The 19,134-nt window shown below is 39.0% G+C and overlaps 1 protein-coding gene and 1 long non-coding RNA gene across 2 annotated transcripts in view; one reads left to right on the top strand and one right to left on the bottom strand.

The window, feature by feature from the left end:
* LOC134540809 (disintegrin and metalloproteinase domain-containing protein 12) overlaps window positions 1–19,134 on the top strand; it is a 658,355-nt gene that overhangs the window by 494,711 nt on the left and 144,510 nt on the right. Inside the window, exons 16-20 of the mRNA XM_063383750.1 lie at window positions 1,686–1,881; window positions 2,573–2,681; window positions 16,365–16,484; window positions 18,081–18,162; window positions 18,909–19,004. Coding sequence (XP_063239820.1) covers window positions 1,686–1,881; window positions 2,573–2,681; window positions 16,365–16,484; window positions 18,081–18,162; window positions 18,909–19,004 — 603 coding nt within the window. The remainder of the gene's footprint in view (window positions 1–1,685; window positions 1,882–2,572; window positions 2,682–16,364; window positions 16,485–18,080; window positions 18,163–18,908; window positions 19,005–19,134) is intronic.
* LOC134540810 (uncharacterized) overlaps window positions 1–19,134 on the bottom strand; it is an 88,264-nt gene that overhangs the window by 4,007 nt on the left and 65,123 nt on the right. Inside the window, exon 4 of the long non-coding RNA XR_010076517.1 lies at window positions 1,665–1,912. This is a non-coding gene — a long non-coding RNA (uncharacterized LOC134540810). The remainder of the gene's footprint in view (window positions 1–1,664; window positions 1,913–19,134) is intronic.

The following is a 19,134-nucleotide window of genomic DNA, read 5'->3' as shown; positions in this document are numbered from 1 at the left end:
ACAAACCCCCCCCCCAACACTATGACTCTCACCACAACCCCCCCCCCAACACTATGACTCTCACCACAACCCCCCCCCCAACACTATGACTCTCACCACAACCCCCCCCCAACACTATGACTCTCACCACAACCCCCCCCAACACTATGACTCTCACCACAACCCCCCCCCCCCCAACACTATGACTCTCACCACAACCCCCCTCCCAAACACTATGACTCACAAACCCCCCCCCCTCCCAAACACTATGACTCACAAACCCCCCCCCCCTCCCAAACACTATGACTCACAAACCACCCCCCCAAACACTATGACTCACAAACCCCCCCCTCAAACACTATGACTCACAAACACCCCCCCCAAACACTATGACTCACAAACCCCCCCCAAACACTATGACTCACAAACCCCCCCCCCAAACACTATGACTCACAAACACCCCCCCCAAACACTATGACTCACAAACCCCCCCCCCCAAACACTATGACTCAAAACCCCCCCCCAAACACTATGACTCAAAAAAACCCCCCAAACACTATGACTCAAAAACCCCCCCCAAACACTATGACTCAAAAAAAACCCCAAACACTATGACTCACAAACCCCCCCCCCAAACACTATGACTCACAAACCCCCCCAAACACTATGACTCACAAACCCCCCCCCAAACACTATGACTCACAAACCCCCCCCAAACACTATGACTCACAAACCCCCCCCCCCCAAACACTATGACTCACAACCCCCCCCCCAAACACTATGACTCTCAAACCCCCCCAAACACTATGACTAAAAAAAAACCCCAAACACTATGACTCAAAAACCCCCCCCAAACACTATGACTCAAACCCCCCCCTCAAACACTATGACTCAAACCCCCCCCCCAAACACTATGACTCAACAAAAAAAACCCAAACACTATGACTCAACCCCCCCCCCCAAACACTATGACTCAAACCCCCCCCAAACACTATGACTCAAACCCCCCCCAAACACTATGACTCAACCTCCCCCCCAAACACTATGACTCAACCCCCCCCAAACACTATGACTCAACCCCCCCAAACACTATGACTCAACCCTCCCCAAACACTATGACTCAACCCCCCCCCAAATACTATGACTCAACCCCCCCCCCCAAACACTGTGACTCGCCCCCCCCCCAAAATTTTTTATGCCATTTTCTCAATGATTTATTCAATTATTTTATAATATTATACTTTTTTTGTATTATATTTTATCACATTTTGCATTAATTAAAACTGATTTTCTAACAACAATTTTGGTCAAATCAGGTATTAATATTTCCATCCTGAACCGACAGATGCCAAACTGCTTTAGTTGAGGAAAGAGTGCAGGGGTTGCCAATTTGATTTACAAGATCCCTTTCAATTGTCAAAGCACTAGAAAGGTATTTTCACATTAGAAGCTTGCATTGTAATTCCTACTAGTGGGTTCATGCATGGAAGTTACAGCAGCACAGAAACTGTTACATGTAGGTATGGAAAATGCTTAAATAGCACCAATTTCCGTGGGAGGGCCCCCAGAACCCACGCTTTATTGGTGTGGTATGTGCAAAAAAGAGGGGGGGGGGGGCGCATGAATCAATTAATGCCCCGGGTGCCAGAGACTAGTTGCTGCCCTGTGGGCACCCCTCGACTCACCGGGAGATGTGCTGCTCGCAGCTGCGGGCGCGTGGCGTGGTGTGTCGAGACGCGACCAACGAGTGCGACCTGGCGGAGCACTGCTCGGGCGAGCACGGCCAGTGTCCGCAGGACGTGCACAAGAAGAACGGCAACCCCTGCAGCACTGGCACCGGCTACTGCTTCAACGGCGTCTGCCCCACGCTGAGCATCCAGTGCGAGCAGATCTGGGGCTACGGTACGCACGCCCCGTCCAGACGTCAACACTTCTGTAAAAAATAAAGTGATCAGACGTCTCAACCACCATGTCTCTTTAATGTTTGCCTGCTTAATAACATCTCTCAATGTTTGTAACAATTTTTTGAAATTGAATACATACCTTTTTTTTCTCTCTGTTTTGATACTTGTAACACATGACTGACATATTCTCATAATGCAAATATATTATATCCAAGCCATTGAAAACTACTAAACCTTGTTTACTACTTACATTTAAGAAACTATTAAATATTACATGAGATGTGTTATTCAGATTACTTTCTCATTTAGAGGTCACGTTGGCACTTATTAAGTTGATTGTAAACATTTAAGACCCAAATTACTAACAGTTTGTTGTTTTACATCAGGTGAAATGCCATAAAAAATTAATATATATTCTAGGATACTTCAAGAAGTTTCATGAGTTTGCATTTTTGTTTCCATTTCTATTTTTTTTTAAACAACTTTAAATAATGTTTGTTGAGGAATTATCGAGTATAATTTACTTTGTAAGAAAAAAAACAATTTGTTTTAAACCATAACCTTGCGAAATGTGTGCACATTTCCGTAGGTAAACTTATTTGAGTTATCAGCTCGCCCAGTAGGCGAGTGTGTGTTCTATAGTGCAGGCAACTCCTGCTAGTGTAAACTAAATGTTGGTTATTTTGAAGGTGGTGTGGCTGGCGACAACCAGTGCTTCGAACAGTTCAACTCCAAGGGTTCGGTGACAGGTCACTGTGGTGCTGACATCAATGGGGAGTTCACCAAGTGTGAAGCAGAGTATGTTGTTTTCCCCCCAAACTTGCATGTGCATAAACTGTACTTAGTTACATATATAAACATAAAACTCAAAATTACAGGCATTGCACCACTACAGAAAGCATGGATCAGAAATAAATATTGTATATGTATGTGCCTGGCTGTTTCTTTATGTTCATTTCTGGGGTTAAATATGATTTTTTGTTCTCTAGGATTTCTGTTGGTTCCTGCTACTATGTAGTTTTCGTTGCTGACCTGAGTCCCAGTTTGTCTTGGGCATCGCAAATTAACTATTTTTTTAATCATTTCCTATATAAATCATTAAATAATTTAATAATTCTTATTACAACCAAAACATGGAAGTTAACAGATTAACAAGTGGCATAAACACACTTGAGTACCTGCTGGTACAGAATCACGTGACAAGCCCTCTGTGCACACATACTGAATTCATACAAAAACACAAAAAAACTGTAAATTCCTTTGTAAAATGGTTAGTAAGTTTTCCTGACCCGAGAAAGATGAATGAGCCTGCAGTTGTTTGTCGTCTCTGCTAGTAAAGGAATCTGAAATATTTCTAATAAGTGGAATTTAAATTGGCAATTTCAATTTTGGTGTTTATTATACGTACTAAAATCTTAAACTTGATATTTCAGAGAATATATATATAAAAAAATCTTATTTTGAAGCTTAATGTAGAAACAACGAAAAAATTGTACATAGTTTAGCACTGTACAGTAATCTTTGTGAATGAAATTACACATGAATTGCCTGGTATTTCCAGTTTTACTAAATATTTAAAAAACATGTCATAATAATTCATGTCGAACACAGCATAACATCCCACTTTATCAGTTCCTCCACTATTTTTTTTTTTTTCAATAACTACACTTTTAGACAAAGGTTTGTATCAAAATGAAAACTTTTTTTAAGGAAACTAAAAATTTAGCAAGAACTCAAAAGAGCTAATATTAGCTGGATGCTGACCTAGGCTTGCTGCCTTTGAAAGATATATATATTAATTAAAAAACTCATTTGGAGTAGTGTATAAATGGGGCTCCGGACCCAGGCTTCATGCTGTGGAGCTTGAGCAGGGTCAGTGACCCACCTCTGACGTCATGTCGGCCATCTTGGATGACCTTGACTTTCAAAATTTGCCAAATAATCTATTTTTTAGGAAAACATTCCGCTAAAAAATCTCAAACAACTTGAAAAATAAAAAATTTGTTTATTTCGAGGGAAAAATTCTCATTTTTAGCGAAAATTTCTCTTTTTTGTCCTCAAATATGCCAGAGGCTTAAAAATTCCTTAGCGACAAGCCGCTCTAAGCCGCCGAGGATATGACCTTGACAATTAGGATGAGATTTTTAACTATGAAGTAACTGCTGCAATTATCGTAACGGCCGCCATTTTGAAAAATGCAACTATCCATAATATTCGGAAAAATTTAAAATTTATAAACCATTAATATTTAAATAAAATCACTCCGCCACATTGGGATATGACGTCACTACCACGATCTTGAAATTTTATAACTATCAGATTTTAATAAGAAAAGATTAAAAATTATAAAAATAATTAATTAACCAAATTATCACAAAATATTATTTAAAAACTCACATCATGAAGTCCTGGGTTCGAACCCAGGCAAGGGGAAGAATAAAAAATGACAAATCCTTCCTCCACGGATGCCGCCGACAGACTACAGCTAGTATGACGTCACGTCAGCCATCTTGTCTTCGTCTGCTATAGTGTGCTACCGCCATTTCAGTTTAATTTTTATCCCCTAGAGTGCAGTAATTTATTATTACTGTTGCGCCCACTATCTTGAAATATGGATGCCATTTTGGAAATTTTTAATAATTAACCCAGAAATTCGAGAAAAATTCCAAAATTCATCAAAAAATGCACTTCTAAAAATAATTGGTGCGATAGATTTCCATCCTTGGTTTGATTCCCGGTCAGTGATAAGGATAACTAAAGCTTAAAATAAATGTTATATTCTGTTTCCCATAACCTCTTGTGTAGTTTATTAATAATTAAATCTAAAGAAACCAACTCAAGACAAAATCTCTGTCCAAAGAATTAAATACGTTGTCGCTATGCCTAACATGAAAGTCTATTTTGTCGAGACTTAGAATACATACCGACCAGTTCATGTACAATGCTATACATATAGGCCAAGTGTCTTCAGACGAGACCAGGTAATGTCCAATGTCATACTTATAGGCTAGACATATCCGAACTCTTGACCTGAATATAGACTTAACGATCCACAATCAAAAAAGGCAGCACAATCGAAAGCATCTCAACAAAGAGGAAGCACTTTTAACGAAAATGCAATACACACACATGGCATGTATGACAAAAAGGAAGCACATATGGACGAAAATTCGACGTGGTGTGATACGATTGTGTCACAGGAATACGATCTCGCCAATATATGCTAGGCTCCAGAGCACCATTTGCCCCAATTACTCCAAATCTCCAAATGCTCCAATAGTCCTTGGCACCAACGATCATTGGCTCCAACAGTCAATGTCGCAAAAGTATATGGGTCCAAATTTTCTTAGACCTACGTGCTATTTAACTATGAGGCTACTAGGCTACAAGTCAACGATGCTACATGGATATTTCTGTCCTTGGCTCCTTTCAGCAGTGAGTTAAATTATGTCATGCAAGAAACTTGTTGTAAGTAGTTCCTATAGCATCACGTGTTGTGTTTCGGTAAATATCATTTTTTTATGTGGAATGCAAGATGCTCACTCACGATCGCAAGAGAAGGAAGCTCGTATTGCGTGATAGCATTTCTCAGCTGTCCCAAGACATAGTAATCGACTGAGTAATATATATATATTCTTCGTCTGAAAAACCTGGGAAGTACGCCAGCACACTGCCCACACAGCGAGATTCGCCTCCGCAGCATAATAAAGAAGTAGTCTCCTCGTCAAGGGATGTTTTCCCAAATCTCGTAGGAAGTTACTTTTTGTAATAAGTCAGTCCGTATTGATAGTTCATAGTTTCTTCATTTATTTTTAATCATGAGTGCTTCCGCGTCCACCGCGCTAGTTTCGCGCCGAGTTTCGTGGGCAACTCGGCAAGACACCTCCTTATTCCAAGGAGCAACACACTGTTTTGACAAGTTCCAAGAACTTTATCAAGAGTGCGGCCAAATGGTCTCCCTGGCACCATAAGGAATCATCATTCCCGACCCACAAGCTAAGCTTCCAAATTCTCCACGACAACTCATGAAACAGAAAGGGGTCTGACACCCACAGCGGGCCATTTCTACAAGATTTTAGGATGCCAGCAAGTAGAGCAAATATGTGAAATTTTATATTGGTATAATTTCCAAGCGGACTTAAATTGAACCGCATTTTTTTTTTTTAAATTACTTATGCAACACACAAAAGTGCCAGAGTGTAAATTCTATGTGTTTAATGTATTGTATTAAGTTTTATTTTTAACTATGTCTTAATACATTTCTTTATTCATTTTCGGACTGGCCCTATTATATTTTTAACCCTATCATTAACTTGTCATTATTATGATTAAAAATTTAAATTATTATAATTATCATGTAGATAACCACCTCATTCCAGTAGCCTATTATCAAAATGATGTTTCCTTTTGTAACAATTCAGACCTATGAAGCAAAATAAACCGAAGCACATCTATAGACGAAACTACGTTTTTATTTATTAATTTAAAGTTACAGATCCACAGTCTCTACAGTGTTTTCAGGGAGGCCTTTTTTTTCCTTTGTTTGGCCTTTAGTGTCGCATCTGGTTTTATTATCCTATTTTTATTCCAAATCCCAGCTGATTCCAAGGTAAATTATTATTTTCTTTACTTTACATATTATAGGCACCAATGGCCATAACAAGTGGTAGCAGAGCATGGTTTAAATGAATTTAGTGTGGTTTTGTCTGTAAGAATACCTAGTACTATATAAATATATATAAATATTTTTAAAAAAGTCAGCTTTGCTTCTTATTTTGGCGGATTCTTTTTTTTTTAGTAGGCGTTATAATTAATTATGCTGCCTACACCCGACCCATGGGTTGCTTGACATTTTAAGGTCAGAAGACGAAAATTATTTCAGTCTTTAGTTGTCTGTTGTTTGAGCCCAGCGCAGACCAGCTGCTCACAGCACCACGTGAGCGATGTGCACCCCCCCCCCCCCCCCACCTGAGCGCCGGGCTGGCAGACGACCTTCCTGGCGGCCTTCCTATCACGGGCTACACACACCCCCACCCCTACTGCCTCGCACGACTTGCCCATGTCGACACTAGGTTCAACAACCTGAAAATATTATCAGCAAACAAATTTAATGGTGTCTACCAAAAAGAAAAAAAAATTCCTATTTTCACATACATGCTGAGAACCAAACTCGCCTCACTACAGGAAACACCCCATAGGACTGCTAAGCTAATTCCCGATCACTAGGAACAAATGCCTGGAACGAACACCAGATCGGTAGCCAAACCGAGTACACCACCATCCGAAGTTTCAAAACCAGTAAAACAGGGACCACACCATAACAACACCCTGGTGTCTCCCTTACCAGTATCACCACCTTTTGGATCTTTCATCCCCGCTACCAGTTTCCTTTTCCTCAATCATATTCCCGAGTCCTCCCACATACACTACTATCAGTTACCCATTCACCCACACATGGTTTCCCGCCGCTACTGTTGGGAGACCGGTACCCCACATAGTCACCAAGGTCACCTACTCTCCCTTTTCCCGAGCTCCCACATGCCTCCCACCTCACCTAACCGATGTACCTCCCACCCACTTCGGCAGCCATGTTCAATCCATACTATCAATTTCAAACATCGCTCCAAACCACCCCTGAACATCACTCTTCCCTTTCGACCTTTGTTATGCAAACTTCGCCACTAACTCAGGCAAGCACATCCAACTCTGCAGATATGCCGGCACAGTCAATGACCAGGCCATCCATTCCCAATAAAATCCACAACTTTTACATGTCAGCCCTTCAACCACCTATCTCCCACTGGCCCCTGACACAACCTCTCTCCTCCACCATTACAGGATGTGCACCCCACTCCTGCACAAAATCACCAGCTGCCCAAAGACATGAATCTCTCTTCTACAGTGAGATTGCCCACCCAGCAGAAAGGTTGTTAACTAATCTCCCAGAAACCAACGGATTGGACCCGAATAAAACTAATGGAGTTTTAGCGTCAACTGCTCGATTACACCAAAAATCCAACTTACCGGATACAGAACTATTCGAGATAGTATTCCCCCGTACTCCCCCACCTCTGAGCGAACGACCCTCGTTGACCACAGAGAATAACTTAACCTTCGAACAGTACCATGCGGGTCTATTGAGTTTTTTTTTTATCCCAGCTCGTATGCTAACTAACCTGATACTAGATAGGTACAACAGGCTCCAACAGAAAAACGAACCATTATGTAAATACATTTTTCACCTTAAGGAGACTGCTCGAGTTATTCGTTTGGGAGTTTCAGAGTGCGAAGTTGTCTCAAATTTCCCTGGTGGTATTAGTCCTGCAGAGCGATCGCGTGCAGTATTCCAGACTCGACCACAGAATTTTGCCGAACTGGACCGATTGTGTATCCATGCCACAAATGCAGAATTCGCAAACTACCAAAGGGACCGATACCGAATGTTCCCTGATCGACACAGAAAGGAAACCATGAACGCCAATTTCAAATCATAACAGTATGATCACAGCAAACACAAGAGTGGGTATAGCCATCAGCAGGAACAGATGCCATTTTGTAAATTTTGTAAAAAAAAAAAAAAACTGGACATGTGATTGAACAATGCCGCACAAAATACAGACAGCAAAATAATTATTACAACAATAAACAAAAAAACGTAAGGGGGTAGCCAGAATGTGGTTTGTCTGCACCACCCAATCGACAAAACATTTGGATAACTTATTCAATACGATAATTAGATCAGACGTACAGAAGCCATATGATAACAGAACCAATTACTACTCAAATTTTAACAACACTGCAAAGTAGAAGCAAATACATGCAAAAAATCAAACAAGTCCCATAAAGGACAAAAACAGCAAATTGGCCACCAAGTCAAAAATGCCAAAAATTCTACAGACCCTATCGAACATTGCAAAACCTGCATGAATCCTAAAAATCTAGGCAAAAGGACCTGTCATATTTTTGTAAGCCTTCCTACAGTTTTACCTTATGCCAGCACCTTAATTGACAATCACGAAAATCCCGGACTGATTGATACTGGTTCAGTCCTAAGCTTTATTTCACGACACCTTTTTCATGTTTTACAAACAGACAAGTTATTTAAAAAAACTGAACCAATAAATATACAATGTTTTACTGCATCAGAGAAACCATTAAAAGTTAACACAGTAGCTTTCGTTAAAATTAAAATTGGTTTGTTCTCCTGGACATTTCCATTTTTAGTATCACAGAACTTAGCTAGTGATCTCATTTCCGATGTCATAGTCAAAACAGGCTTGGTAATTGATTTGCAGGCAAGGAATTTCAAGTTAAAATTTAATAAATTAATTATTATCCCATTTGGTTCTCCTAAAAATGAAGTATCAGTATAATGTTAATGCAATCCAGACTGGAGTTTAGGATGGAAGTGAGTTTTCCTTGGCCCAACTCAGCCCACCTCCAAGAAAAGCAGTGGAAAATTTATGTCACAGTTTTCCATATGTTTAGACCGAAAAGCTAGGGCACGCACATAAAGTGCAATACTAAATAAATCTTTTGGATAAATCCCTAGACAAATGTCACCCTTATCAACTATTATTAGGTCCCAAGATGGAAATCATGCGCAAACACACACAAGATCTGTTGGACAAAGATGTAATTGAACCATCGACTTCCAGCTTTGCCTCTCCAATATTTTTGGTGCCGAAAGATCAAGGTCTCCGTGTTGTAGTCGATTATCGGAAGGTCAACCGACAGAGAGATAGAAATAGTACCCTTATCTGATTGGAAGTCAGCTTGCCATTGGTTTAGCAAAGCCAAATTCTTTAGCGTTTTTGACCTTAATTCGACATATCATCAACAACCACTAACAACACATCACCGGGTTTTGCTTACCATGGAATTTGTACCAGTACAAGGTAGTTCCTTTTAGCCTAGCCACAGGAGCACAAGTATTAACATGCCTACTCGACCAGGTTTTTGGTGATCTAAAATTTAAATTTGTATTTAACTACCTCGATGATATTTTGAAGAACATATAGCTCATTTATCTGAAGTCATCACCCGACTGCATAAAACAGGGCTAACTGTCAATACTAAAAAGGTCAAGTTTGCAATTTCTTAAAATTTATTTTCTCGGAAATATAATTTCCAGTAGAAGAGTAACAATCGATCCATGGCGCACACAGGCCATAGCAGATTTCCAACCACCGAAAGCGCCAAAAGGCATTGCAAGGTTTGTTGGCATGTAAAATTACTATTCAAAATTTATTTCTAACTATGCTGAGCATGCTGCCCCACTAAATGTCCTTCGAAAGAAAAACACATCATTCAATTGGGGTCTAGAACAAGACAAAGTTTTTAATTATTTTTAATGCTTTCACCAAGCCATTTATTCTGCAGACTGGTGCCTCGAGTGTAGCCATCGGAGCCATACTGTTCCAAATTCGAAGGTCACAACTAATAGCTTTCGCCTCTCGCACTCTAACCCACTGAGAGAAAATCTTCCTATGTTTACTCTAGTGTCTTGCATTCGTTTTTGGAATAAACTAGTTTCACCAGTACCTTGAACACAGGGAATTTTTACTAGAGACCGACATCAGGACCTTGCTTGGCTTTTTGCACACCCAAAACAACTAGGAAAACTTGGCATATTTATCGCAAAAATCTCTTCCCTTAAATTTACAATTCAGCATATCCGTGAATTGCAGAATATCGTGTCAGATGCTCTTTCTCGAATCTTCCAGAACCCCTCCAACTCTAATCTTCATGAGGAACATCTCATTTCGTGCCATGCTCTACTCACACATTTTACTTTAGCATTTTCAGACTTAACAGTCGCATCAAAATTCAGACCATTATATTTCAGATACTATCCAACAAATAAAATGAGGCTCATCGCCAAAATATTGTAAGCTTTAAAAAAGGACTTCTGTATAGACGAACAGAACAGTGTAAAACTTTCAGAACAGCCCTTCCCCAAAAACTAAGGGACACAGCCCTTCCCCAAAAACTAAGGGACACAGGTTCAAGTATTATCATAGCTCCCCCCATTGGAGCACATTTGGGCACTTACAAAACATTTGAAGGCATACGCAGACATTTTATCTGGGACGGAATGGACAGAGACATTACCAAAAGAGTAAAATTATGTAAATTGTGTGTCCTGAGTAAACCAGCTTAAAAAACACAATTTGGATTTTTAACGTCTGATGTGGCCGAAAGGCCAGTGCAAAAATTTATAGATTTCGTGGGGTCCTTCCCCCATTCTAAAACTGGACACACCATGCTTCTTGTAGGTATTGATGCCTTTTCTAAATTTGTCTGGCTCATTACCCTCTGGCGAACCACTGCAGAAACTACCATAAAAGCACTGCAAAGTAACATTTTAAAAATATCAGGCTTACCTTCAATAATCGTGTCAGATAACGCATCGCTGTTTACATCAAGACTTTTCAAGAATATGTGCTTCCCCCATGGTATTCAACATGTAACCACTTCCCCATACTATCCACAGCCTTCACATGAAGAGCATTTAATAGGAACCTCCGATCTGCTTTAATCGCATAACAGGCGAACTCACAGGATAAATGGGATACCTACCTGGTCTGGTTACAAATGGCTTTTAACTACGCCAGACACGAAGGACACAAAACCACACCATTTGAACTCATATTCACTTACAAACCCAACAACCCACTTACATGAGCTTCTAAAAGATGACCCTCGCAACATAAAAGAGGTCTGGAGAAGAGCTCAACACAACCTGAACTTAGCCCACGAGTCGAGCAGGGAAAAGTATAATAAGAGACGTTCACCTAATCCTTACAATAGGTGATATGGTGGTGTGCAGAGCACACACCTAAAGTAAGGTGATCGATAAGCGATCAGCCAAGCATGCTTATCGTTGGAGCGGCCCGTGGCAAACCTAAAGCTTCCGAACGCCAGTAACGGTCTCACTATCCGACTCCAGTTCTGGTGCCTATTTTACGCGTGCACACATTTAAAACCCGAAGAAAGTACATCCTAACCTATATTAGGTGCTTTTACACTCCTATCCAAGAAGTTTTGTTCAAAACTTCGGCATGTCATCCTCAACACTTAGTGTTGACCACGTAAAAAAAATTCCTGGGTCCTAATTATAAGTAATGAAAATCCATGGTATTAGTTTGTAAGAATTCTAGCACATGTTTAAAATAAGATGTATATATTAAGATGATTTAAAACTATAAATGTTTTACAATAAAAATGTTTTAGGTTAAGATGCTTTGTTTTAAGTGGCGCCACTTAGTTCTTAAGGTTGTTTGTAAAGCATTTAAAATCATGTTAGTAAGGTCATCATTATATTGTGAGTAGTTTCATGTAATCTATTCTGGTACAGGGTAAATAAGGCAGTTTTCTGTCCTTTCGCGCTCAGTGTTGGTCGCTTACCCTGGCTCCACCTTTCAGTGAAGGAGTATGTGCAGCCAATAGTTATTTTTCGGCACCATTTTTAATTTTGAATTTTGAACTATCATCTTAACAGTAATTTTATAGCTTAAACTAGCTGCAATACCCGGCGTTGCCCATGCTGAACACAGGGTGTAGTTAGTAATTGTCTTCTTAATTTGAATGTCAAGTGTGAAAATTCATTTATATCATTTTCAGATCCCGACAGACATTGTTCTGCCAGTTTATAGTTATTTACCTGGTCTGTACGTAAGACTATATAAAGCAATATAGAAAAAAGCTGAAAAATAAGAGATTACTAATATTGAAAAGATTCCATTATCTAGCTAATGCTCGGCCTGCATTGCAATGCCTCATTCAGTTTTGTTTTGTAATATGTTTGAAGTAGTTCCACATATACAAATAATCTATCCATCTCTCTATATATAGGTATTTATCTCTATCTACATCTATATACATCTATGTATCTCTCTATCTCTTTTTATCTCTTTATATCTACATATATATTTCCCACTATCTCTATATCTTCTATATATAAGTCTCTATATAGCTCTATACATCTATAGGTATATCTCTTTATCTAACCCATTTCATTCTCTATACCTCGCTCTATCTCAACTTATCTCTCCGTCTCTATCTCACTATATATATATATATATATCACTCTATCTCTGTCTCTCTTTTATATTTAAATAAATTGTGTCATGTGTGCGCACTTATACAACAAAAACAGACGAAGTGCCGCTATGTAAAATGAAATAAACATTTTTTTGACACGATTCGTGCTCCAACTATTGAAAAATAGTTATACCGTCTCAGTAACCTTCATGGGCATGCGCATAACAAATCACCAAAATTTCATCGCAATCGGATGAATGTAATAGGAACGCATACGGCACAAACAAACGAAAATTAAAGACATGACAAACACATCAAACGATGGTGCGTTTAAAATTCAAGGCAACTCTATCTATTGACGAAGTTAAGAACAAAACTGTTATTAGCGCCTTTATTTTGCTAGCCGCTGCGAGCTCCACTAAGCGGACTGGTCTCACCAAGGAGAAAAATATTAAATTGCCAGACCTTCTTATGTGTATGATCGTGTGTCAGACATGGATAAATGACACTCACTCACTATTTGTATGTCTATGACCTATGATTTTTTTCTGTTATAAAATGAAAATATCACTTTTTCACTCCCTTAGGGATGGAATTTCATATTAATATGGGGTCTATGTGTTAATCCAGGTTATAAGCTAGCTGTAGGCCAAAATTTAATTCATATCCATTCAGTAGTTTTTACGTGAAAGAGTAACAAACATCCATCCATCCATACTTACAAACTTTCGCGTTAATAGTATTAGTAGGATTTAAACTTGTTCCGATAACTGTGCCCTCCCACAGGTTGGAGGAGAGATCCTCAAAACCTGTCGTTCTCTTCCTAACCACCAGAGCGCTCCAGCAGTTTCCTCCATAAGCCCCCTTGCTTTTGTTTTGAAGTAATCGTGTTCGAGATGTGCGAATCGACTTTGTGTCTGCATCGGCCACTCCACAGTATATAGCACTGAGATCCAAGATGGCGGACATATTGACATATTGGAGGTGGTTTATGCGGAAATAGGCTACTTTTAGGGTTTTTGAACATGATTTATTACATATGTATTTTTTGTGTAAAATATTTTTTTTCATCATTGAACAAGTATCGAACCAAGGACGGTAATGCATCGATTCAATCAATAAATTAATGAGTGCTTTTGTGATGAATTTTGGAATTTGTTTTCGTATTTTAGTGGCACTCAAGAATTTTCAAGATGGCTTGCATATTTCAAGATGGCGGTTGCCACAGTAATAATTAATAATTACTGCAGTCTAGGGGGTAAAAATTAAACTAGCATGACAGCAACGCACTCTAGCAGACGAAAACAAAATGGTGACCTCTAACAGACGAAAACAAGATGGCGGACATGATGTCATATTAGCTGTCGATATATACCTTGGCATTGGTGGGAGGTCAGTCTGTCGGCGAATTTCGTGGAGGAAAGATCGGTCGCCATTTTTTATTTTTGCCCTCACAGGGTTCGAACTGAGGACTATGATGTAAGTGCGATTTTTAAATAATATTTTATTAAAATTTGGTTAAGGTTTTTATAAATATTAAATCTTTTTATTAAAATCTGATAATTATGGATTTTCAAGATGGCGATAGTGACGAAAATCCAACATGGCACAATGACTATTTAAACTTTTAATTTTTTATAAATTTAAAAATTCTGAATATTTTGGATAATAATTAGGGTTTTTTCAAGATGGTGACCATAACGAAAATTGTAACATTTTATAATCAAAGATGGTGGCCGTAACTCAAAATTGCAACGATGATGTTATACACATCCAAGATGGCGGGCGTAACGAAACATAAAATGTATCTAGAATCAAATATGGCGAACATAACGGTATGTGCAATGGTTTTTTTAAATATTAATTAAAATTCTAATTGATTACTTTTTTTATAAATTTTGAAGTTTTTCCCAATTTTCTAGCATGAAAAACAGATTTTCAAGGTGGCGGGCGTAACGATAGTTGCAACAGTTATGTCATAATTCAAAATACGATCATGTAATCCTTATTGTCAAGGTCATGACCTCGCCAGCTTAGCGGCTAGTCGCTAAGGAATTCAAGCAGTTTTTAGGAATTTTTAAGTCTCTGGAATTTTTGAGGACTAAAATGGGAAATTTTCCCTCTAAAATGGGAATTTTTTCCTCAAAATAAAGAAAAAAATTATTTTACTAATTTGAGATTTTCAGGCGGAATTTTTTACTAACAACTAGAAATTTTGACGAATTTGTGTTAGTTTCGGGCAAATTTTGAAGATCAAAGGTCAAGGTCATTCAAGACGACCACCGTGGCATCACAGAGGTCGGTCATTGACCCGGCTCAAGCTCCACAGCATGAAGCCTGGGCCCGGAGCCCCATTTATACACGACTACTTGGCTATTATAATATATAATTAGCTGTAAGTGAATGCAAAGCATTCAGTGCAGTTACATCTCGTTTTTGCAGAATTAGCAACTCTTGAGTGTTTCTATTTCAGTAGCAACTAACTCAACATACATATTGACTTTGCATGTCACAAGTACTCTCCAAGATACCAAGCCAAACTATAAAGTCGATACATAAAGTGAATGTGCTATATTATTAGATTTTATTACTATTATGTTTTTTTTAGGATAATTTAACTATCAGTAATTTATTGTTTGAAAAATATATTCCTTGGAGTATTGTTTAGCTGACTAATACTCAATCGAGTTTCATTAAAAATAACGTTAGTAAGCATCTCCAGCAGTGTTTTTTTTTTTTTTAAGCACTAAGACAGTCAATTTTTACATGGCTAATTTTGTACTCATTTACCCCAAATTGTTGTACCATTTTTGACGTGACAACGTCTAATAAATCGATGAACGCCGGCTGCACGCACGAAAAATTGTCCCGTTACGCACATTGTCCCGTTACGTTGTGTCCCGTTACTCTCATTGTACGCTTGCGCCGCATCTATCTCTCTTCCACTCGATTGGAACAACCATAGATTTGACTTTTTCGAGGCACATTAAACTTGAAACACTCCCATTCGTTTCCTACTTTTCCTATTATCATCGTCCTATCCTTAACAGAATAACACAGATTGGAAGAAGTTAAATAGCAAACATGTACAAAAGTTAGTGTTAAAATAATCTCTTCGTTAAAGTAATAAACATATTTGAATTAATGAGTGCAAGTAAAAGTAAATTTATCAATTAAATTGTATATTTAATTTCACTCATTCTTTGTATCCATACAAAACAGTGATAATTCAGTAAAAATTATTCAATTTTATTCATAAAAGTATGCAATCATGTCATCAATGTTTTGTTATGACGTTGTCACGTTAAACTATCGTCCGTAAACCGACTTTACAGACAACCAATATTTGTTTTGAAACAATGATTGACACCTCGGCGAGCGGGGCTATACAGGGTGTGCGCGGGCTATACAGGGTGTGCGCGGGGACTGTGGCAGGAACGTGCGGTGCGGCTCGCTGCAGTGCCAGCTGGGCAACAGGTACCCCATCATCGCCGGCATGGACCAGCTCTACACCCGCACCATCATCTCCATCAAGGGAGTGGAGTACGAGTGCAAGTGAGTGCCTGTGTCGTGTTGTTCTCTCTGTCTGTCTTGTTTAATCAGTCATTTGACCCATAATCATAAGTAGTGAATTTATAAGCTTTACCAAGATTTTAATATACAAAACGAAATTACTGGTACGTGACTAGTGTTGTTAAAATTTATGACGACGTATTAGTTTTGACCACCAACTCGCAAAAAAAAATTAAAAAAAAACAGACCGCATTTGTAAACGGAAACTGCACAGTGCTATTCGGGTGGCCCTCAGGTGGCTGAACTCATGGTTATCGGTGACACAGGTCAGATATGCGTGTAGAACTCCCGAGGAATTGCTGGAGATACTAGTGTCACCATGGGCTTGATGCTGGATGCAGTTCACTGCGAGCGAGAAAAGTGAAGGTGGGAATTAGCCAGTGGTCCCGACCACAGTCGACTTCAAATGAGATGTCGGAGGCGGTAAGCTCCAGGCAGCACAAAGCCTGCTGGGAGACACCAGTTACATAATGGGTAGAGACCGGAAAAATTCGCGAATTCATTTCGCGATAGGCTAAAATACAAATAGTTATACCTCAGTGCTGCCTCTGCTATTGGCTCACAACTCACCTGGATGACTCTGGGCCAATGAGAAACACCCGACCAAAGCTTTATCGAATCACATGCTGCTACGCTGGGACATCTCACAAGACAGCAGCCAATGAGTTGGTGACATTTGACCGAGTGCACGTAGAACTATGGAGTTCATCCAGCAGGTCATTGAACCCGCGAATTTTTACGGTCCCTAGTAATGGGTAATTGAAGTTTTTTCTGGGCTGTCTACGGGGCTGTCTACTGCACACACCCTAATATGAGATCAATAAATCTAATTAAATATGATTTAAAAGTGTAACTTTGATTCACTGTGTGTTCAAGTATACCAATTATATTACATCCATCGTTTTTTTTTCATGGTTTTGACTATGCTGCAGACTTCCTGAATTTCTCTCGGATCAATAGTTGGTTTTATGGTGGCGAAGAACTGCATTTTCACATAACCCAGCACAATCAGGCTTTATTAACGATAAGATTTAGAATTTTATGTTTAAACCATAGAGTATAGCTCAGAATGTTTACTAATTTAGGAATTGGAGGCTGCTGCTGTTCATGACATCATCAATGAGACGAGGGTTAGCTGTAGAGCTTCGTGATGTGTAATGCATACATTATCAACTGCTACCCTTTATTTAATATATATATATATTTGTTTGAACTCTAAGAGTTAGTAAACTAATTGCAAGATCTATATCCTCCCTACATAACTCCCAGCCTGCTGTTACTACTCCTGTATTACCACCCCAGAAACCGATCACAACTCACACAACCGAACCACCTGCAAGCCGCCATCTTCACACAGCTTCAACTGCCGGCCTACCCCCTCTCTACACTTCACGTCCTTGACAGTAAGCTTTGAAGATATACACTACAAGCACGTATGACAATCGCGATTCTTACCTAATTTGTACTTTGGGCTCGGAAACACTGCAAATGTTTTTTATAAATTAAAGCTTTTTATTCCTCATGTAATAGACTGAACGTTTAAAATTGTTAAATGGTGATTTTACATCTGATTTTCAGAGCAACGAGTGGTGCAATGGATCTGCCTGAAGTGCCTAACATGGGTCTTGTCAGAGATGGCACACCGTGTGGTGACAACCTTGTAAGTCATGCGTTTGTGTCCTATTGTGTAACATGGCTGTTACTTTATTGAGCCTGTGGTTTATTTACAAAATGTAGCTTCATAACAATAGATAGTAACGCGGTGTAGTAAAAATCAGTTTCCTACAAACGTTAGTGCCCACTTACACTTGTAATTCATCAAAAAGATTTTTAACTTACATATTTTCTTGATGCATCAGAAAAATATTCTAACTACCCATTTATCACAGCATCCAAATTAATGAATCAGAAAAAGTTCAATTTTGTTAATTTATCACTATAACTTACAAGTTGAATGGTTTACCTATGTGGTTACATTAATCCATCATTAACTGTAAAAAAAAAGTGTGGTATGTTACTTTTAAATTACATATTGACCTTTCATTTCCAAAAAAAATTGCATTAACAAACATATGTTGTATATAATTAAGTCCGTGTCACCACCTCACTTATAAGCTGAACTTCGACAGGCATTATATATTTATATTATTACTTGTGTTTAGGAACTTCAAAATTAAATGCAAACAGTTTTGATCAGTTCTACTTTGTAGTAATGAATATAAACCGGAATGGATTGAAACACAAATATTCCTATTTTTTTTTATCAGCAATTAAAAACGGAACTATTTTTATAAAAAGGCACAAATTTAAAATATAAAAGTACAAATAAACTATTGGTCGTTGCCTATACTGCAGTGGAACGCTAATGTGGATGACTTGACGACCTGCTGCTCTGTGCTGTTCCAGATCTGTGTGAACCAGACGTGCGTCAGCATCTTCCCCCACATAGACCAGGGCAAGTGTCCAAGCAACCACAACAACATGGAGTGCTCGGGTCATGGGGTCAGTATTCCCTCGGTCCGGCAGCACACTGCTGCTGTGCTCGTCCCTTGTGGCTCACTGCTGCTGTGCAAACAACTCTTGAAAGTAATACTATTTAAAAGTTGATAAGTGAAACAGCAAATAATTGGGA

The sequence above is a fragment of the Bacillus rossius genome, chromosome 17 (assembly GCF_032445375.1).
Source record: "Bacillus rossius redtenbacheri isolate Brsri chromosome 17, Brsri_v3, whole genome shotgun sequence".
NCBI lineage: Eukaryota > Metazoa > Arthropoda > Insecta > Phasmatodea > Bacillidae > Bacillus > Bacillus rossius.
Note: the sequence above shows the minus strand (reverse complement) of the source record. Positions and strands in the feature narration are given on the sequence as shown.